The following is a 22,715-nucleotide window of genomic DNA, read 5'->3' as shown; positions in this document are numbered from 1 at the left end:
GCCTCCGAGCGAGCACACATGGTTGAGGTAAGGGAATAGGAATTCAAAAGGGAACACAGCTCAGACACCACAGGTAGAGATCCACTGCATTGCACCCACGTTGTAACTGAGGGGTTACAAAACCCTGACTGTATTAAAGATTGTGATAGATTAAACCACTACTACATATTATTATTACTTGCCAGACAGTACAGTTAAATTATGGCAGACACTCAATAGACGGCACGGTGACAAAGAGATAACGTTTACAGTATTTTATTATCAATAGCAGATATACAACTGAGAATTACTTGGTCGCTCTTTTATGGCGAATGATATTAGAATGTCAGAGTATCAAAGTCAGTGGGAATGAATAATTCCTAGGCTAAGGATACTAGACCGGAACGCTGCATGGCGTGAGATGGCGATATAGGGGGGCAAACGAGGGTATAGCTGGAGACTGGTGATTTCCTCCCACAGAGTAGTAAGCTCCAGAGGATTGAAGAATAGACGGATACTCCGGCTGGTCACTTGAAGAAAGGGGGTCTCATACGGATCCGGTCCTTGTAATCCAAGTGCTCGTTAGCAGGGCAATAGCTCTTAATCCAAAGCGCGATGGCAGTGATGATAGCTAGCCAGCTTCGTCCTCGAAGCTAGCCCAATGCAGATCTTCAGGGTAGTTAAATCCAAACGACAATGGTATTAACGATGCTCTTCTCCACGGTACTACGTTTCCACAAGTCACTATAATCCACCAACAATGGTTCTACAATATCAAGGTAGTATCTAAGGAGCTACTAGTTATCCGTAACGATACACCGCGGTAGGTTCCAATGCTCACATGTCCAATAGTTCTGCTGCTAGGTTCACCTCGTGTTCTGATACTAATTACGTTAAGTCCACACACACTTGCTAAGGTTCACACTAGTTACTAGACGAACGAACTGCTTGTTACTGCTGCACACCGAACGAACTGGGTTAACTGCTTTAGGTTGAACTGCGTTAACTGTAATGACGAACTGCTGCTGTTTACGCCTTCCACAATATATATACTTAGAGTGCTTCCTAGGGCGCAACCGAATCTCTTGTCCGGAATCAATGTGCTGGCCAAGGGCATGTCTCAACTTGTCCAGACTCGTCTTTGAACTTGTCTGGGGGGCGCGATTCTTGGCGCCGCCAGTGTCAAGGGCGTTGTCCAATGAGGAAAGCGAATAATGCTATGATTCAAACGGAGGCTTAAAGGGATATAGCTTATATATATAAATAATATACAAGTTATATAAAACAATAAAACGTAGATTCTCAGTGTTAATCTGGCCCTTCAGAACAGCCGCCTCCTAATTAGTCCGCACCTAATTAGTAAAGGGGCACAGATTAATATTAGTGTCCAGTCAACTTCTCCATACTTTGTTATGAGGAGTTGGAACAATCTACAAAGTCAGTGGGTCATGGTCGTCGTCAGGGGAGTCAGGGATCTCCGGCAGCTCTATCAACTTAGCCACAGGTCGGGTGTAAGTCCGCCCTTGGACGATGACTTCTGCCGCTCTGACCTTCCCATCGGCACCAGTAATCACTCTGCTCACGCGGCCGGCCGGCCACGTAGCTCGGGGTAGTGACTGGTCTATTATCATGACGACTGTGTCCACCTTCAGGTTGTCCCTGTCCTTTACCCACTTCTGACGGGCTTGAAGGGATGGTAGATAATGGAGGAGGAAGCAGGTCCAAAACTGGTCGGCCAGTACTTGGCTGTGTCTCCACATTCTCCGGCCGTTCATCTCATCTTGTCTGTACACCGCCTGTGGAAGGGCAGGGTCCAGCCGCCCCATCAAGAGGTAGTTTGGGGTGACTGGGTCGACGTCTGCTACGTCACTTGAGACGTAACCGAGGGGCTTAGAGTTCAAGACGCCCTCGATCTCCGTGAGGACTGTCATCAGGACTTCCTCAACCACGGTCTGGGCCCCAAGTACGGTGTACATAGCAGTCTTTATAGAACGGACCTCTCTCTCCCAGGTTCCCCCGAAATGAGGGGCGTTCGGGGGGTTGAACTGGAATGTGATCTGAGCGGGAGCGAGGCGGGTCTTGAGTTCTTCACCCATAGCCAGGAAGCTCTCTCTCAGTTCTGTGTCTCCTCCTCTGAAGTTTGTCCCTTGGTCGGACAACAACACTGATGGGGTTCCTCTCCGGGCTTGGAATCTCCGGAAGGACATGAGGAATGAGTCCGTACTCATGGTCTGGAGGATTTCAATATGAACAGCTCGGGTGGTCATACACTTGTACACAATGCCCCACCTCTTCTCTGTCCCTCTTCCTTTCTTGACGTTGAATGGGCCGAAGCAGTCCACGCCCGTGGAGTGGAAGGCCCGCTCGCCGAGTTGGAGGCGGCAGGGAGGCAGGTCGGCCATCATCGGGATACTAGGCTGTGCTTTCCACTTGCGACAGGTTAGGCAAGTCCGTTGGAAGCGACGTACAGCTTCTCTCCCTTGGAGTATCCAGAAGCGTCGTCGGATCTCAGCGAAGACTCTCTCGGCCCCCGCGTGGTGCACCACCTCGTCGTACTTCTGGATGATCAGCTCGGTTATCTTGTGTCGGCTGTTGAGGACGATGGGATGCTTAGCATCGTCAGTCACGTCCGGGGCCCGTCTCAATCGACCACCCACCCTGATGAGGTGCTGGGCGTCGAGCTCTGGGGCCAAGGTGAGGAGTCTACTGTCTGAGGGGACTGGCTTTTCCCCTGTCAGGCAGTCTAGTTCTTCTGGGAATGAGTCTCTTTGGGCTCTCCTTAGCAGAAGAAGTTCGGCTTCTTTGTAGTTCGATGCGTCAAGGTCTGTGGTGGGGGGAGTCTCAGGGTGGTGCCATAAGAATGTCCTTTTCTGAGCACTCTCAAGAGTTAAGCAGTCGGCTAGGTTCGGGTCCGTTGGAGCCGGGGCGTGTGTCAGCCCGCAGAACATAGACTTCTTGATCTCTGATTCATCTTGACTCGCCTCCCGTGGTGTGGGGGTAGGCCACTTTTCCTCCGGGAGCTTGAAGAACTCAGGACCGTCACTGTAAGGGTTAGGACGTGTGAGGTCGTCTAAGGACATCCCCCGTGTGATGACATCCGCTGGGTTCTGCTTGGTGTCAACGTATCTCCAACATGCTGCTCCTACCAGGTCTTGGATCTCTGTGACTCGGACTCCGACGAAAACCTTGTACCGACAGGAGTCAGACTGGATCCAGGTGAGCACAGTCATAGAGTCTGACCACAGGATGGTCTCTCGCACCGTTATGGTGAGTTCACTTTGTATCATCGTGGTGAGTTGCGCGCCTACCAGAGCTGTGCAGAGCTCTAGTCGCGGGATCGACTGCTGCTTGCGGGGAGCTATCCTCGAGCGGGCCAGGACGAAGGCTACGTGTACTTCTCCTCCCTCTTCTCGGGCTCTCAGGTAAGCCACCGATCCGTACGCCACTTCAGAGGCGTCACTGAAGACGTGCAGGTCTATCTGACACGTCTCCAGCCGCACTGTGGGGGGGAAGTAGCTCCGTTGAATGGTCACATCTTGGAGTGAGTCGAGTTCTCCCTCCCATTATCTCCAGGTGGAAGCCAGGTGCTCGGGTATGGGGTCGTCCCAGCCCTGCTCCTTGTCCCACAGTTCTCGCACCAGCATCTTCGCCCGAGTGGTGTAAGGTAGGATACACCCCATTGGGTCGTATTGGCTGGCGAGTGTTCGGTACACACTCCGCCGAGTGGTCGGTAGAGTGGTGGACCTTCCCTGATCCGTGGTCAGGGGTGTGTGCTTGTAATGGAGCGAGTCTGTTTTGAAACGCCAGACGAGGCCCAATGTCATTTCTTGCGCTTCACCTGGGGTGGTCGCCATCCAGGTCTCGCTGCTTGCTGCCTTTGTCTCTGGGGGGAGGCTGCGGAGGACTTGAGGGTCACTGCTGGCCCATTGCCTGAGGTCGAATCCACCTTTGACCAGGGAGGCTCGTAGCTTCAGTAAGATGCTCTCTGCTTCTTCTGGCGTAGATACGCTCTGTAGGCAGTTGTCCACGTAGAAACTCTTTTCCACGCTGTGTCTGACCTCCTCGTCGGCTCCGGGGTCTTCGGCCACGTGCTTCTGTAGCGCGAACGTGGCGCAGCACGGGCTGCAGGTGGTGCCGAATGGGAGGACCTCCCATTGGTAGATTGAGGGTTGTTCATCGTCGATCCTCTCTCTCCACAGGAACCGCAGCAGGGGCTTGTCTTCCTCCATCAGTCGCACTTGTAGGAACATTCCCTTGATGTCGCCGCTGATGGCCACTTTGTCCTGGCGGAAACGTAGCAGTACGCCGAGGAGGGAGGGGCCGAGTGTCGGGCCGGGCAGGAGCAAGTTATTCAGGTTCTGTAGTCCAATCTGATAACTGCAGTTGAATACGATGCGGTTCTTGCCGTTGTGGTGGACCTTGTGGTGGGGCACGTACCAGGACTCAGTCGTCTGGTCTGCCTCGTGGTCGTCGATTTTCTTTATATGGCCAGCCGTGATCAGCTTGTCGATCTCGGCGTGATATATCGTTGCTTGAGGGGGGTCTTTGGCGAGACGCCGCTCGGTGTTCTGTAGATAGCGTTGTGTCACTTCCTTTGATGCATGCAGGGTGGGCATCCCCTCCCGCCTCAAGAGTGGAGTCGCGTATCTTAGCACTCCGTCGACCTCGACCCTCTTGGTCTTCTGCTCGAGAAGAGCTATGGCGTACTTGTCCTCCTTGGAATGAACTAGTTTACGTTCGTTCTTGAATGGCAGCGAGTCTAATATTCATTGTCTCTCGACGTGCTGCAAGAGGGTAGTGTCTTGGTCGCTCACCTTCGTGTAAAGGCAGCGTGTGGACGTTGGTCGGTTGGATGGCCCGGAGAGAGGGCCTTGGAGCGTCCAGCCCAGTCGGGTCTTGACCGCGGCTGGGCAGCCTCTGGGTCCGATGTGGACCGCGTCCGTTGGGACGATGAGGTCTGCGTGGTCGGAGCCTATGAGCAGGGTCGGTGTGGCGCCGTCGATGAGCGGTATGGGCAGTCGGCGTAGGTGCGCGTACTTCTCCATCAGCTGTGGGATGGGGTAGTCATAGCGTGACAGACCTATGTCGTGGCTTGTGAACGCCTTGGTGATGCTGTACCGCTTCTCGGGCTGCTCGATCGCTGCTATGGTGAACGAGACGTTTTCACCCTTTATTGTCTTTAAGTCTCGACGAATGGTACGGATTGTCATTGTTTCCTCTGGACCCCGCAGGCCCAACTGGGTCGCGGCGGAAGCGAGGAGGAGAGTCTTCTCTGACCCGTCGTCGAGGACGGCGTAGGTGTCGAGTACCTTGTCCCCGTAGCTCAGGAGCACTCGGACCACCTTGAGGAGCACTCGGGAGCTCCCGCTCTTCGCAGGGTCTATGTATAGTACTTCTGCTCTCGAGCTGCTTTGTGGTGCGGGTCTCCGTTTGTTGCTCTCGTGTAGGACTTCTAGGTGGGCGCCGTCACACTTGCCGCACCTTTTCTTGAGGCGGCACTCAGCTGCCATGTGGCTGCGCGCGCAGCGGAAGCAGCGGCGGTTCGCTTTAATCCACTGACTCACTTCTTCGGCGGTCAATTTCTTAAATGTGTCGCATTGAGATAGCCAGTGTTCGTGGTCGCAATATTGGCATGCGATCTTCCATTTTCCCTTAGCGGGGGGGGGGGGGTTATGGCTCTTTTGTCGCGGCACCGACTCGGCCTGGTGCATCACGGTGACGGGCCTGCTGTTGTCTTTAAACCTTCTCGGTCCATCTTTAGTGTTAGAGCCACCCCACGCGAAGGTGTCAATTCGTAGGCTGCTGACCTCTCTGGCTAAGAAGTCAGCAAGGTCTAGGAGTGATTGTTCTGGGCCGTGGGGGTCACGGTGATCTCTTTTCCGCCGAAAACGTTCTTGGCGGGCTGGGGGGAGCTTCTCTAATATCCGCTCCACGTTGGAGTTGGCGTATAACTTGTACATCCCCTTCTCTCTTTGTGACCCGAGCATCCCTACCAGGGATTGTACTTTAATGGATAGGTCATCCAGGGCTCTATTGTCTTTAGCTGGGGGGAGACGTTCAATCTCCCATATCTCTTGAATTACATAGTCCCATGTACGTCCATAACGCGCGTCGAGGGCCACCAGGGCATCAGAGTAGGGGGTCCTTGAGTTAGAATATGCCAGCGCTATGTTGTGCGCTCTGGGTACTTTAAAGGATAACTCCACTTTTTTTTTAAATTAGCTTATTTAACATCTTCCCTGGAGTTAGACAAGAAGATGCATACCTTTTTTGTCTCTGTGCGTGCATTTTAGCTTTGGGAATAGACGCTCCGTTAGCATAGCTTAGCTTCATCACTGGAAGTGGGGGAGGACAGTAGCCTTACAGTGCCTTACAGTGTATTGCAAGGTCTGACATTGACCAAACTTGATATGCATGACCTTGGTGGGCTCTAGGTCAACTCCTGAAAAGGGGGTCAATGTCAGACTTTGCAATCAAAAGTTAGGGGGCTAATAATCCGTGCCATAATTTCAGTGCGCCCCTAACTTTTGATTGCAAGGTCTGACATTGACCCCCTTTTCAGGAGTTGACCTAGAGCCCACCAAGGTCATGCATATCAAGTTTGGTCAATGTCAGACCTTGCAATACACTGTAAGGCACTGTAAGGCTACTGTCCTCCCCCACTTCCAGTGATGAAGCTAAGCTATGCTAACGGAGCGTCTATTCCCAAAGCTAAAATGCACGCACAGAGACAAAAAAGGTATGTATCTTCTTGTCTAACTCCAGGGAAGATGTTAAATAAGCTAATTTAAAAAAAAAGGTGGAGTTATCCTTTAAGGTGCTTGAGGAGGATGGCATATTTGTAGGACTCGTCCTGTACTCCGGACATAATGGTCTCTAAACACATGCGCAGTTCGGTATACTGCGCTCTGTCTTCACGCGTAAAGTCTGGGAATGTGGGTGTCCCAATGTAAGATGCCATGGATGGCTGTGACACTGATGCGCGTAGGGGGAGAGGCCTCCTTGGCGAGTCTCCCCGTACGTGGGGTCGTGGGTTCATGCTGGGTGGGAACCAGAGGCCGGGCCCCCAGGTACTGCTCCTCGGTGCTGACTGTTGATTAAACTCACCCCTGGGACGGGTTGGGGGTTCGTAACGCAGCGTCTCGGGGCTGAGGTCGGGGCTGTACTGTTCCTCCTGGTCCGAGATGGGTTCGTGCGTGTGGGCTTTATGTCCTCCCTCGTCCTCCGCTAGGCTTTGTAGTCGCTTGGTTAGTTTCTCGGCGACGTAGGCAGGTTCTTCCCGTTGGCTGGGTCCCGTATAGATTGGTCGGGGAGGGGAAGGTGCCCTCGACCCTTGTCGTGATGATCTCCGGGAGCTCCGGGTGGAGGAGTGGGGAGTCGCCCTCTGGAGCGCTTGCTCCATCATCTGCGCCTGCAGACGGTCTCGTTCCGCCTCGCGCTGTGCATTGGCGCGGTCTCGTTCCGCCTCGCGCTGTGCATTGGCGGCATCGCGCTGTATGGTTTCTTCAGCCTGGAGGCGCCTCTCTTCCAGTCGGATATGTTCGCGCTCGCTCTCTCGTTGCGCTTGGAGACGTTCTCTTTCCGTTGAAGAATATTCGCGCTCACTCTGTTGTTGCGCTTGGAGACGTTCTCTTTCCGTTGCAGAATGTTCGCGCTCACTCTGTTGTTGCGCTTGGAGACGGTCGCGCTCACCCTGGATGCGGTCTCTTTCGGTTGAAGCCGTCAGCGTGGCGATCAGGACTTGCGCTAGCCTCTGGTCGGCCTCGCTTGGGGATGACGCTGATGATGGTGATCTGGAGTTGACAGGGCTTGGCGTTGACCTGTTCTCTTTACGCGCTCCGAGGTACATCTCGGGGGCGCTGTTTCTTATCTTCTCCCGCGCTCCGAGGTCCATCTCGGAGGCGCGGTACTCTTTTCTTTGGTGCGCGCCGAGGTCCATCTCGGGTGCGCGCTCTTTATCCTCTTGCGCTCCGAGGTCCATCTCGGGTGCACGTTCTGCACCTTCTTGCGCTCCGAGGTCCATCTCGGATGCGCAGTCTTTATCTTCTGGCGCTCCGAGGTCCATCTCGGTGGCGCTGTGGTCGTTGGGCATAGTCAAGTCATGTCCCGCTTGTCCCCCCCCGTGAGCTAAGTCAGTTTTGTTTAAGCCAGCTTGGGTCTCTACTAGTGGGGCCGACAAGTCGATAAGGTTGGGCATACTTAAGCTATTAGTTTTATCCGTGCTTAACGTCTTTTTAGATAAGCTAGGAGGTAGAACTACAGCGTAGTCCTCCAAGTGTGGAGGGGGCTGGCGCCTAGGGCGCTCTAGTTTGGGAGAGCCGTTTGGAGAGTGTCCGCCGCTGGCCATATTACTATTAATATGATTAGTATTACTGATACCCTCCGGCTCGAAGGACCAATTGTAACTGAGGGGTTACAAAACCCTGACTGTATTAAAGATTGTGATAGATTAAACCACTACTACATATTATTATTACTTGCCAGACAGTACAGTTAAATTATGGCAGACACTCAATAGACGGCACGGTGACAAAGAGATAACGTTTACAGTATTTTATTATCAATAGCAGATATACAACTGAGAATTACTTGGTCGCTCTTTTATGGCGAATGATATTAGAATGTCAGAGTATCAAAGTCAGTGGGAATGAATAATTCCTAGGCTAAGGATACTAGACCGGAACGCTGCATGGCGTGAGATGGCGATATAGGGGGGCAAACGAGGGTATAGCTGGAGACTGGTGATTTCCTCCAACAGAGTAGTAAGCTCCAGAGGATTGAAGAATAGACGGATACTCCGGCTGGTCACTTGAAGAAAGGGGGTCTCATACGGATCCGGTCCTTGTAATCCAAGTGCTCGTTAGCAGGGTAATAGCTCTTAATCCAAAGCCTGATGGCAGTGATGATAGCTAGCCAGCTTCATCCTCGAAGCTAGCCCGATGCAGATCTTCAGTTAAATCCAAACGACAATGGTATTAACGATGCTCTTCTCCACGATACTACGTTTCCACAAGTCACTATAATCCACCAACAATGGTTCTACAATATCAAGGTAGTATCTAAGGAGCTACTAGTTATCCATAACGATACACCGCGGTAGGTTCCAATGCTCACATGTCCAATAGTTCTGCTGCTAGGTTCACCTCGTGTTCTGATACTAATTACGTTAAGTCCACACACACTTGCTAAGGTTCACACTAGTTACTAAACGAACGAACTGCTTGTTACTGCTGCACACCGAACGAACTGGGTTAACTGCTTTAGGTTGAACTGCGTTAACTGTAATGACGAACTGCTGCTGTTTACGCCTTCCACAATATATATACTTAGAGTGCTTCCTAGGGCGCAACCGAATCTCTTGTCCGGAATCAATGCGCTGGCCAAGGGCATGTCTCAACTTGTCCAGACTCGTCTTTGAACTTGTCTGGGGGGCGCGATTCTTGGCGCCGCCAGTGTCAAGAGCGTTGTCCAATGAGGAAAGCGAATAATGCTATGATTCAAACGGAGGCTTAAAGGGATATATCTAATATATATAAATAATATACAAGTTATATAAAACAATAAAACGTAGATTCTCAGTGTTAATCTGGCCCTTCAGAACACACGTGTTCTGGGCAGACTAGGCTATCAAATGTTTTGGTGATTAATTGAATACCGTCTTTAGTACTCGAGTTGTGAAAAAAAAACAGGGGGGATGGTCAGTGCTGCAGATCTCATGACAAGTTTGGGGGGGATGCAGAGTATGGGGGTCCGGGGGCATCGTCCCCCGGTAGAAAATGTTAATGATTTTAATACACAAATGAAGCTTTTAGGAGTATTTCGAAACTAGAATTACAGAGTGGGAGTAGATACACTACTCTTGATACCACATAATTATTATTGGAGGGGACAATTCATATATTTCCAATTTTGGGGGGGATTGACTTTGTTCAATCCAACAAAGTCAAATGTGTTTCTAGAATATTGAATTATAGTGTATTTTAAAAAGCAGTTACTGGTATATGGTATCTAAGGGTTGATTTTCAATAGTGATTAATTAAATCATTTTATTACATGGCGTTTTAACATTCGCAGAAATGCTTGATTGTGATTGGTCAATAGCGCTCATCAGAGGTCCGTTATTACTCGATAACGGACCTCTGCCGAGCAATAATGACCGTTGTTCGCAGCTGTAGCAATCAAGCCCACTGACACACACTGCATCAGTGCAGCCAATCAGACACACCTGCCGGCTGCTGGCGAAACTGCCGGCGATGACAGCGCGGAGCGACAGAACAGAACTGCGTCTGCATTTGATCTCGTCTTGTCGATGGTGTAAAATGAATTAGGTATATTGTTAGTAAGTTAGCCATGTAATAAGCGGGATAATGTATAGCCTATACTCGGTCATTGTCGCAAAATAATTGACCTTCACTGACGTTTAGAACACCTCGGTGAGGCGCCTCGGTATTCTAAACTCTGTGTCGGTCAATTATTTTGCGACAATGACCTCGTAGCTATACATTATCCCTTACATGTAAATTAAACAATAACCCGTTCTAAAAAAAGGAGGAAAAGAATGAGAAAAATATTGATCCATCATCATTTTATTGCAGTTCAAATTTTAGTTTTTCAACAGGGCATCAAATGTTAATTTTACATTTACATTTACATTTAGTCATTTAGCTGACGCTTTTATCCAAAGCGACTTACAAGTTCTGTGCGACAAGACAGCAAGAAGGGTATAACTCTATCAGCTGAGTAACAATGTTCATCAAAGTGTTGCGTGTTACAGTGTAGGTTAGTTTATTAGGACAAGTGCATGACAATTACGGTTAGTCGGGGTTAGTTTTTTTTTTTTTTTTTTTTTTTTTTTTTCATTTCAGATAATGGTTGAAGAAGTGAGTCTTTAGTCGACGGCGAAAGATTGGACGGGATTCGGCTGTCCTAACTGGGATGGGTAGTTCATTCCACCATTGTGGGGCAAGGACTGAGAATAGGCGGCTTCTCTTTGATGACCCTCCGGGAGCTTGGATAGGAGTAGATCTGAGGCGGCCAGAAGACGCAGAGCGTAGGGGTCTTGAGGGTGTGTAGTTAGAGACCATTGACCGGAGGTAGGCGGGAGCGGTTCCCTTTGCCGCACGGTATGCTAGGTCGAGGGCCTTGAAGCGGATACGTGCAGCAATGGGGAGCCAGTGCAGGTCCCTAAGAAGTGGGGTGACATGGGCTGACTTCGGTAGGTTTGAGATCAGGCGGGCCGCTGCATTTTGAATGAGTTGAAGAGGCTTGGTGGCAGTGGCCGGGAGGCCAGCTAGCAGTGCGTTGCAGTAGTCGAGGCGGGAGATGACTGTTGATTGGACGAGGAGTTGGGTGGCTTCTTTTGTCAGGAAGGGGCGTATCCTTCTGACGTTGCTCAGGAGGAATCTGCAGGTTCTGGTTGTCGCTGCGATGTGAGCAGAGAAGTTCAACTGGTCGTCGAGGACAACACCAAGGTTCTTGGCGGTCGGCGACGCGGTCACAGCTGCATTCTCGACTGTGATGGAGAGGTCGGTCAGGGGGGAGGATTTGGCCGGCAGGTGGAGCAATTCTGTTTTGCTTAGGTTCAGTTTGAGGTGGTTGGTCGTCATCCAGGCGGAGATGTCGGACAGACAGGCCGAGATCCGCTCAGAGACGTGGATATCTGAGGGAGGGAAGGAGAGGAAGAGTTGAGTATCATCGGCATAACAATGATATGAGAAGCCATGAGATGTGATAATGTTACCCAGTGATTTAGTGTAGAGGGAGAAGAGAAGGGGTCCTAGGACCGAGCCCTGGGGGACACCCGTCCGGAGGGGGCGGGTGGCCGACAGAGTCCCTCTCCATGACACTTGGTAGGAGCGGTCATTGAGGTATGATGTCAGCCATGTCAGCGCAGATCCAGCCACTCCCATTCCTGCGAGGGCCGCGAGGAGGATCTGATGGTTGACTGTGTCGAAGGCTGCAGATAGATCTAGGAGAATCAGGACAGAGGAGAGGCCTTTCGCTTTTGCTAAGTGAAGTGCCTCTGTGACCGCAATGAGGGCCGTTTCTGTGGAGTGGCCAGTCCGGAAGCCAGACTGATTGGGGTCTAGGAGGTCATTCTGTAAGAGATAAGCAGTAAGTTGGTTGGATACAGCACGTTCAAGTGTTTTAGAAAGGAAGGAGAGAAGAGAGACAGGGCGATAGTTGGCTATGACGGTGGGGTTCAGGGTTGGTTTTTTTATGAGGGGCGTGACTCTGGCTTGTTTTAGGGAGGTGGGGACCACCCCCGAGTTGAGTGAGGAGTTGATGGTTGCAGTTAGGAATGGGAGGATGTCCGGTGCTATGGTCTGGAGGAGTGGGGAGGGTAGCTGGTCCAGCTGGCATGTAGTCGGACGGTTCGACGTTACCAGTGTCAGGGTCTCGGCTTCTGTAATGGGAGAGAAAGATGACAGAGTGAAGGATGAGGTTCTCGATTCAGCGTTTGGAATGGGTGGGGGTTGGGAGAAGGAGCTGCGGATGTTCTCCACTTTTTCCTCAAAGAAGATCGCAAAGTCTTCGGCAGAAAAAGATGAGGGAGGAGGAGGTGGGGGGGGAGTGAGGAGGGAGGACATGGTAGCATGCAGTTTGCGAAGATTCTTGGCAGAGGCCTCGATCCTATGGTGAAAGAAAGAAGCTTTGAAACTGCTTAGAAAAACAAATAGCACTTATACAGATATTCCCTATATTAGACCAACAGGTAACAACAAAACAACCAAAACAATAACAATATTGAAACACCTTTCTTATTTTAATACTGTGTGTGTGCATGTGTGTGTGTGTGTTAAAACAATTAAAATACATTAAACTGATAAAAGAAATGCTTTTAAAATGTAAAATAATAGACCTAAAATGATGATAATAAATCATATTCAGCCTATGGATTTCCTTTGTCCTACATAATGCAAGTCGCGCGCAACACCTGTTTTAGCTGCGGGATGAGGTGCGCTTGTTTCTGACAGAATGCGTCCCAGCTCGCTGCCCAGTGCCCACCTTTCCGATCCCGACTGGATAACAGGGCTAGCATATTTGTCTTGCATATTTGTTAAAATGAATGGACTTAATCTGTCACTACAAGGTGAAAACACAACCATCCTGTCGCTCAATGATAAAATACAAGCGTTCACGAGGAAACTCAGGCGCTGGAGTAGAAATGGGCTGGATTTCCAGAGCTTAATTAATTTATGGAGGAAAATGAACTGAGTGTGAACACAGTGAAGATGTCTATAACAACTCACCTCCAAGCTCTTCTTGAACGGTTTAAAAAGTATTTCCCAGAGGAAATCAAGCGACCGAACCTTAACACTATAGGGACCAGCCACGAGTTAACTCGTGTTTCGGTGCCATGCGTTGTGGACCAGAGCCACGAGTTAACACGTGGCAAGTTGTTATTGTTTTATTCCATATTAATAACGCTATTAACGTCCGCGATCGACTTGCAGGACCTACCCACATATTTGATTTTCGAAACATGCAATACCGGTCAGATCCGCTTAGGGGCGCCATCGCTCCACTGCAGTATCATTGAGGGCGATTGTAAAAAAAAAAAAATTACTGTCTGTGGGCGTTTCATATGAGCCTCGGTTCCAAACGAACACCCTCCACCTTTGATCCCGTTACCGAACGCAGATTTCAGCCTGGAATAATGGGATTTATGATTAGCCAATGGACATATCGATCTACCAGATTCCGATGACTACTGACGAAATGCTGCCGGCGATCACATGGCCTGACGGTAGGATACTATTCCCCCAAATTACAGCTGGATTGGACATTGTTTTAAAACCTAACGTGATCGATCAGTGAAAATGGCTGATTGAACGCACACTGTATTGCTAATCAATAATAGTGATCGGCGTCGCCCGCCGCCCCCATTTCATCCATAGATGTTCTGTAATAGTCCGGATGCTACGCAGTTTGTTTTATTTCATTCGTATATATACAGCAGAAATGGCGTTTGATATAACGTGACTAGCCTTTAGCCTATTATCTAGCTCCCCAGAAAAAAGACTAGGCGAAAACTGCGATAAACCTTATATTCACGGCGCTATAAAATGACAACCAACCGATGGATTTTTATTTTCTTTAAGCCATTATGAAGGCACGGTTTATGCACTCAAGTGACAATGAGAATGGAGATAGCAATACTATAAAGTATATATATAGCTGTTAGAAAGTACATCGGTTTGTTGACAAACCTCTGTCCTCTGGCCTATAGATCTGCGCGACACGCTGGTCGTCAATGTGTTAAAGACAGTGTTTCAGTCCAAGCATGCAATCCAGTGTTTCAGTCCAATCGTATTTATTATTTAAATATTGTATTTAACTTTGCCATGGCACTGCCATGTTGCCACTGACAACATCTGGTGTCTTTGTTGTGGGAAGACTGGCATTGCATGCAGTTCACCAGTGTATTGTAATCTGGTGTGAGCCGGTGAGACGAGAAGTGCCGTGCGCGACGTGGAAACATATGGGTGATTTTGCGCAAGCTCCCACGCGCACTGAGGATGGCCAGTAGCAGTACCGTGGGAATTTTTATTAAACATCTGATATTTTCGCGGGTCTGTCAATTAAGGCTAAGCGACCGACAGTCAGTGGCACGAGACGCGCACCGTTTGACAGTGATATGCGCAGCATATTTGCGAATTGCAAGTGCATGCTCTCGTGACTGAGAGGATGGCCAGTGCCGTGGACATTTTTATTAAACATTCTGATATTTTGATGTAAGTCCTTTTGACCTGTTGCCTGGATTGAGGGATCAACCTCTTTCGGGGTTGTCTCCCCGGTGCGCTGCCTGGTCCCGCTGTGGGGGTGTAGCCTCTTTGAGTGCTTCAGGGCGGCGTGCTGTAGGGGGGAAGGGCCTGCTCTTGGATGGGCCCTGTCCGATATGCTGGCGATGTGGGGGGTGGTGTCACTAGTGACCGCCTGGTGGGGTCTCGATGCTGCGGCGTCGTTGGCCTCACCAGGCCCCCTTTTTCCGGGGGGTCCTGACCCTTCCTGGGGCTGGGTCCTCCTTCTCGCTCCGCTGCTACGGCCTTGCCACAGGGTTGGGTTCTTGACCTTGATCCCGTGATATTAGGGGTTGTAACAGTTTTTTTTTCTCTTCCCGTTCGTTTCCCTAGTGGCATGTGGGTTGCGCGCCTGTGTAGTCGTGGGTTCTTCTGTGGGAAGGTAAGTTCCACGATTTGCTCACCCTGTGCGTTTGAGTTGCTAAACCCTCTTCGCACAGTCGGATCCGATTCCCTCCCGTCCTCCACTAGGGGGGTCCGGGGGCTCGGGTCCTCCCCGGTTCTGATGGTTGTGGGGTGCCTCAGCGGGTACATTTGTCGAGCTTCCGCTCTGCTCAGCTCCTGTGTTCCACTTGAGCGCAGAGCGTAAGCTATACGCTATATAACATACGGTTATCCTATAACCATAGTTATACAACGGCATGCAAATTTCTCGATTCTGATTGGCTGAAACAGTCCATTTACACGTATGTATTGCGATCAGTCCACGCTTGCTGGCCCAGGACCCGCCCACAACCGAATCACATCACATCAATCCGCCGGATCACAAGAAGGTGGACAATAATCTTTACAAATGGATATGTTGATAGCGACTAAACGACTAAATATCAAGCGATTCTGTCACAGCGAATGTCTTAGTCGTTTAAACAATATTGGATGATGTAATTGATGGGTCTTGAATCATTCTGTAACAAAAGAAAAATCGCGGATTGATTGATTGATTCATTTTCAATTTTTTTTTCAATTTTTTTTTCCTTTCGACTGTCAGCGCTCGCTCTAGTCTCCACCCACCGCCACACACCCCCCCACACACACACACACACACGCACACACACACGCACACACACGCACACACACACACACACACACACTCTGCCTGCAACGCGGGGGATAGTCAGACTGAGAGAGAGCTGGGTGCTGCGCTGTTCTAAGTGAGCATGGCCTATTGAGTTGATTGATTGATTGATTGCTAATTTTATTACTGTACGCTTGGTTTCCAACTGGTTAAGTTTAGGCCCTCTACAGTAGGTTTAAAAAAATAAATAAAAGAATAGGGCGAAGAAAACGTTTTTTTTCCTATAGGGCAAAGAAAACGTTTTAATTTGTTTTACCTACTTTCTATAGAAGCATCTAAGAATGAAGTTCTATGGAAAGTAGGTCTGCATTCCCTTAACAATTGTGTGTATTGAGCCGTACTGTATTGTACCCATTCTGCATCTGGTAATACAATTTTCAATCAATCATTCCAATAATACACAGTTGGATGTGTTAGTTGGTTGGATGCACTTCAAGCTGCTTCCACATGAGGCAACTTCTCTCAATCATTCCAATAATACACAGTTGGATGTGTTAGTTGGTTGGATGCACTTCCGATCTGCTTCCACATGGAGGCAAATTGTCTTTTTTGTAGTTGTGGGAACTACTTTTTCTGGCGGATGGTTTTTTCAATAAATCTTCGATTAATGTGTGTTTATTGTATAGAAATAAGGTTGGATGAATGTGGCAGTTGTATAAAAGCTTTACACCACTTGCAGTCGTGATTTGTGAACAATAAACCATGCCTAGGGGGGTCTAACGACCACCCCTAGGCATGGTTTATTGTTCACAAACCACTCCTGCGTGTGATGTAATGCTTAATTATATGAGTATAGCGAGCGCTCTGCGCTGGACTCACTGAGGACCCCGTGGTCTTCGCCTACGGTGGTGAAAGACTTGGGAAGGAGCTGTTAGTATGGCCACATCCCCGCTTATGTAGAGGAGCGGGTGGGGGTGTGGCCAGGCGGATGGGTGTGTACATGTGAAGAAATGTATTCAGTATTAGACGATATAGGATATGTTCCACTTGAGCGCAGAGCGCTCGCTATACTCATATAACTATGGTTATAGGATAACCGTATGTTATGCTGCTCTGATTACGTCCTCTTGAAGTTGACAGGCTTCAAATGTTCATAATTTCTTGCCATGTTCAAGAAATGCTAAATATTTTTCTTCAAAGTAACTAGTGGGTTCAGATAAATGTAGTGGAGTAAAAAGTACAATATTTTATTTGAATATTGAGTAAAAGTATAAAGTTCCCTAAAATTAAAGTACGTAGCCCGAAATTGTGCTTTAGTACAGTACTTGAGTAAAAAAGACATACTACTTTACCACCATTGGAATGAACCCCCTCGTATCTTGACCCCTTTCTCACCCCTCCATTCCTCAGGGAGGAGATGATGTCATGGGCTGCGTCCATGACGACAACGGACGCGTGCGCATCCATCACTTCTACAACGTGGGCCAGTGGGCCAAGGAGATCAAGAGGAACCCGGCCAGGGACGAGGAGGGCGTCTTCGAGAACAACAGGGTGACGTGCCGCTTCAAGCGCCCACTGTATGTCCCCAGAGAGGAGACACTGGTGGACTTACATCTGTCGTGGTTCTATCTGTTTGCCTGGGGACCCGCCATACAAGGTGAGCGTGTGTGTGTGTGCACATGTGCGTGTGTGAGTTTCTGACTTAGCCCAAAACCAGGGACGCATTTCAGACTACCGGCCAAGGGCGTAATTTTGTTTTCAATGGTGGGTGGGACACATTTGGGGGCGTGGACAGTGGCAGAGGGTGGCTGTTGCGGGGGGTAGGGGTTGGGGGGGTAAAGGGGGCGTCCACCCCCCCCTTCGTAGATTTAAAAAGAAATATCAATTGAACAATAGTATAGCAATAGCCGCGCGAGTCTCGGAACGTGCATACTGCGTTGTGTGTGTGAGAGAGAGAGAGAGAGAGAGAGAGAGAGAGAGAGACACACACACAGAGAGAGACACAGAGAGAGAGAGAGAGAGAGAAAGATATCGCGCTATTTATTATCTACAATGTATAAAACAACAGCCTAGAGGCTTTTAACACATTGACTGCCGTTCACTTAGACCTACGTTTCTGTCGCCCGACGGTATTTCTTTTATTATCTATTGCCATTCATAATTCAGCGGGGCACCTTGTGCATACTGTTCTGAGTGTGTCTGAACTGGCAGACGGTATTATACCGCCCTCTAACGCCTTCGGCCAGTAATGCACCCCGTTAAAAACGGGTTGGTTTATTTTCTCTACCAAGCTGCGGCATGGGGGCGGGTCCTAAACACTCCGGCAAAACACACGCTTGTAGGGATGCTTTGGACTACTGACCCCGCCCGCCCGTTGAAGAGCAATGTCCTTCAACGTCGGAGGCACGATCGCTGTGGATAACTGGAATGGCGATGAGATTATTGTATTATTTTTATTTCATTACTTCAGAGACCAGGTAAGGACACCATATATGAAAGCTTGCGTTGATCTGATATTTATTTATACTGCGATTGAAGCTATCTGTGTTATAGCTGTTTGGTTGTTTTCCGTTGGGTTGCAGGAGGGGGGGGGGGGGGGGGCGCCGGTCTAAATCACATTGCATGCGTGCACGACAAAGGATAATAGTGATGATCTAGCGTTGATTTCAGGAAGATCCGATAATCAGGTGAAAAATTACAACATGTTTATTGAATTACACAAAAACCCTGTTTTCGTGTCTTTTCCCTGGAATTGCTCAGAAGCGGCCGGACTATGTTCATATTCAAAACGGTATAAAACGGAAATGTTCGGATGAAAAAAGAATCCGTTTTTTGCACGTTGACAAGAAGCAGCTCAATGAGACTCGATGGCGTTATTAGACCCATAGCTATACTATAAAATATAGGTTTAGGTCTACAAAGTACAACTACGTTTACATGGGTTTAATGGATGGCACGGAAGTGGTCACTTCTCGGAAGGGGCGTGGCACTCAATGTGTTAAATACAACGAGGTCATAGACAGATATTTCACAGACACCAAGCAATGCTGTTGCATTTCATGGCAGTCACACAGACCATCGTTCACAGTTTCACACCAAACTTTGAGGGGAGGGGTGCTATGCAGTGGTGCGTTATTGAAATCATCTGGGGTTCCACGTGCACGTGCACTCCCGGCGCGTGCGCGCGCTCCCGCGAATGCGCATTTAATGTCCCCTCGCTTGAGCATAGACTAAAGACAGTGCCTAATTGCCTCTACGAATGGAATGTAACACATGTCATTCACAACAAGTTAGGTGTGAATGTATCTGAGAACGTATTTAACACACCTGACGACCGGCGCTATTGATATGCAAATAGCGAGTACTTATCTGGGGTTGCACCGTCCCATGAAGAACGCATGCCTGGTGCTATGTATTTGAGCACACCTGACGACATGGCTGTTGTTATGCAAAGACAGCTGTGGTCGGTACTTAGCGTGTGCACACAGAAATGCGACTCGTCCCTCGCCGGGTGCTCACCTGGCTACCTGTCTTTGCATGACAATGGCTCAGGTCTTCAGAGTCTCAGAGACCTGAGCTCATAATTGTTAGACTAGAAGTCTTTATTTGTCATGCAGTTTTAACACACACACACGCGAGATGGGCGACCCAAAGGAACACACACACACATGCACTGAGTCGCCGATGAAATGTCTCTCTCTGCACTTTTCCCATCCCGTTGTCCTTCCCCCCATGGGCAGCCGGGAGCAGATAGGGCGTCAACGTGAGCCGCGCCCCGGGGACCAATCCAAGTGCTCCTGTCCGTCTTCGTCAAGGACGCCACAGCGTTAGCGATCTGTTGTGCATGTTTTTCCATTGGGTTTATCTTATCGGGGGAAACCCTTGCGAGCACGGGGAGAACATGCAAACTCCACACAGAAAGGCCTGGGAGATACCCCACCTGAGTACCTGGCATCATGGAAACCTGGTCCCCAAGCGGGAATCGAACCCTGGACCTTCTTGCTGTAAGGCGACAGTGTTAACCACTACACCACTGTGCCGCTTGTTCAGAGATGGAACAAGCAGCCGTTTTCCGTGTGGTCCAAGTGCAGCATCGCGTCACCGTTTATTATCGTGTAACATTGTTTTGGACGGTAAAAAAGTGCGGGGACAATAACTGCCTTCTGAAAACATGCAGGGGACATGTCCCCCCCCCCCCCCATAATTACGCCCCTGCTACCGGCCAAGTTGATTGGCGACAACTTGTCAAATTTGGGGACAAAAACACTGTCCTCAATTTTGTAGAAGCTGGGTCAGTGGTTAAGGTTAAGGTCTAGGGTTAGGCATGTATTATGGTTATTGTAACTGAGGGGTTACAAAACCCTGACTGTATTAAAGATTGTGATAGATTAAACCACTGCTAGGTATGTACTTTAATTACTGGCCAGACAGTACATCTAATATATGGTAGACACTCATAATAACACGGCACTGACAAAGAAATATCATTTGAGGGTATTTATTATTATGCAATAATTGGTTACAGATATGAGAATTAGGGCTTGTATGGCGAAGAATAGGCATAAAGTCGGTCAGTAGCATAAGTCAATGGGAATAGAATGATTCCTACGATGGGGTACTAGGCTAACGCCGCCTGGCGTATAATGGCAATTATAGAGGGCAACGCTGGTACCGCTTGGAGACAATGGGTTCCTCCCAGAGTTGTAAGGTCTGGAGGAGAGAGGAATGTTCGGATACTCAGTCTGATCAATTGAAGAAGAAGGGGATTCACGTACAGAAGCCAGTCCTTGTAATCCAAAGCTCAGCATCAAAAGCAATAACTGTAATCCAATTGCACGATAGCAACGATGATAGCCAGCTAGCCTCGGTCCATGAGGCCAGCCCGAATGTAGATCCTCACGAGGTTAAATCCAAACGACAGTGGAGATTAACGATGCTCTTCTCCGGGTAATACGTTCCACAATCAATATAATCCAACCAATACTGGTTCTGCAATCGCCGCCGTCGGTTCTCCTGTGCACATGTCCAGTAGGTTCTCCGACTAGGCCTCCTCGTGTGCTGGTACCAATGTATTTAGTCCACGCGCACTGGCTAAGGTCCACTAGCTAAACGAACGAACTGCTGGGTAATGCTACACACGAACGAACTGTTGTTGGCACGATACACAATAAATTAATGACTATTTACTTCACATTAAGCTAAGTCGAACTTGACGTTACTGCATTAAATCTGACACTTTTACTATTCAATTCGCACATGGTTCTTAACGCTCTGTTAGACGCACTGCTGCTCACTTCACTGTTACCGAACTGCTGAACAACTACTGTTCGCACCTGCCGCAGCATATATACTTAATTGGCAATTGGCTATCTAGTGCCAAACCTCAGTTCTCGTCTCGAATCAATACGCTGTCTCCGGGCATGTTACGACATGCCCGGACTCGCCTTTGAACCTGACTTTGGGGGCTTGCGGTCTGGCGCCGATGGCGTTATCCAATAAGGAAAGCGAATATTACTATGATTCGAACGCAGGCTTAAAGGGATATACCGTGTATATATAAATAATATACAATGTATATAAAACAATAAATGTAGATTCTCAGCTTTAATCTGGCCCTTCACAACAGCCGCCTCCTAATTAGTCCGCACCTAATTAGTTAAGGGAGACAGATTAATAGTCCAGTCAACTGCTCAATATCTGTTGTGAGGAGTAGGGCAATCTACAAAGTCAGTGGGTCATGGTCGTCATCAAGGGAGTCAGGGATCTCCGGCAACTCTATCAGCCTCGCCACGGGTCGGGTGTAGGTCCGCCCTTGGACTATGACTTCTGCCGCTCTGACCTTCCCATCGGCACCAGTGATCACTTTGCTTACGCGGCCGGCCGGCCACATAGCTCGGGGTAGTGACTGGTCTATGATCATAACGACTGTGTCCACTTTCAGGTTGTCCCTGTCCTTCACCCACTTCTGACGGGCTTGGAGGGACGGTAGGTAGTGGAGGAGGAAACTGTTCCAAAACTGGTCAGCCAATACCTGACTGTATCTCCACATTCTTCGGCCGTTCGCTTCTTCAGGTCTGTACACCGCCTGTGGAAGGGCAGGGTCCAGCCGCCCCATCAAGAGAGAGTTTGGGGTGACTGGGTCGAAGTCTGCTACATCACTTGAGACGTAACCGAGGGGCTTCGAGTTCAATACGCCCTCGATCTCCGTGAGGACTGTCGTGAGGACTTCTTCCGCCACGGTCTGGGCCCCAAGCACGGCGTACAGAGCTGTCTTTATAGAACGGACTTCTCTTTCCCAGGTTCACCCGAAATGAGGGGCGTTCGGGGGGTTGAACTGGAATTCGACCTGATAGGGAGCGAGGTGGGTCTTAAGTTCTGGGCCCATGGCCTGGAAACTCTCTCTCAGCTCTCTTTCTCCGCCTTTGAAGTTTGTCCCTTGATCAGACAACAACGCAGATGGTTTTCCTTTTCTTGATATAAATCTCCGGAAGGACATGAGGAATGAATCCGTACTTATGGTCTGAAGGAGTTCTATATGCACAGCTCGTGTGGTCATACACTTGTATACAATGCCCCACCTCTTCTCTGTCCCTCTTCCTTTCTTGACGTAGAGCGGGCCGAAGCAGTCCACGCCCGTGGAGTGAAAGGGCTTCTCGCCGAGTCGGAGGCGGCAGGGAGGCAGGTCGGCCATCATAGGTATACTGGGCTGTGCTCGCCACTTGCGACAGTCTAGACAAGTCCGTTGGAAGCAACGTACTGCTTCTCTCCCTTGCAGTATCCAGTAACGGCGTCGGATCTCAGCGAAGACTCTCTCTGCCCCAGCGTGGTGCACATCCTCGTCGTACTTCTTTATGATAAGCTCGGTGACCTTGTGTCGGCTGTTGAGGACGATAGGACGTCATCCGTTAAGTCCGGGG

At 49.4% G+C, this 22,715-nt stretch overlaps 1 protein-coding gene across 1 annotated transcript in view; it reads left to right on the top strand.

Annotated features, from left to right (window-relative positions):
* frrs1l (ferric-chelate reductase 1-like) overlaps window positions 1–22,715 on the top strand; it is a gene marked incomplete at both ends in the record, with an annotated part of 35,910 nt that overhangs the window by 3,998 nt on the left and 9,197 nt on the right. Inside the window, one exon of the mRNA XM_084336148.1 lies at window positions 17,209–17,455. Coding sequence (XP_084192274.1) covers window positions 17,209–17,455 — 247 coding nt within the window. The remainder of the gene's footprint in view (window positions 1–17,208; window positions 17,456–22,715) is intronic.

Source organism: Notolepis coatsorum (genome assembly GCF_963971535.1).
Source record: "Notolepis coatsorum genome assembly, chromosome: 19".
Taxonomy (NCBI): Eukaryota; Metazoa; Chordata; class Actinopteri; order Aulopiformes; family Paralepididae; genus Notolepis; species Notolepis coatsorum.
Note: the sequence above shows the minus strand (reverse complement) of the source record. Positions and strands in the feature narration are given on the sequence as shown.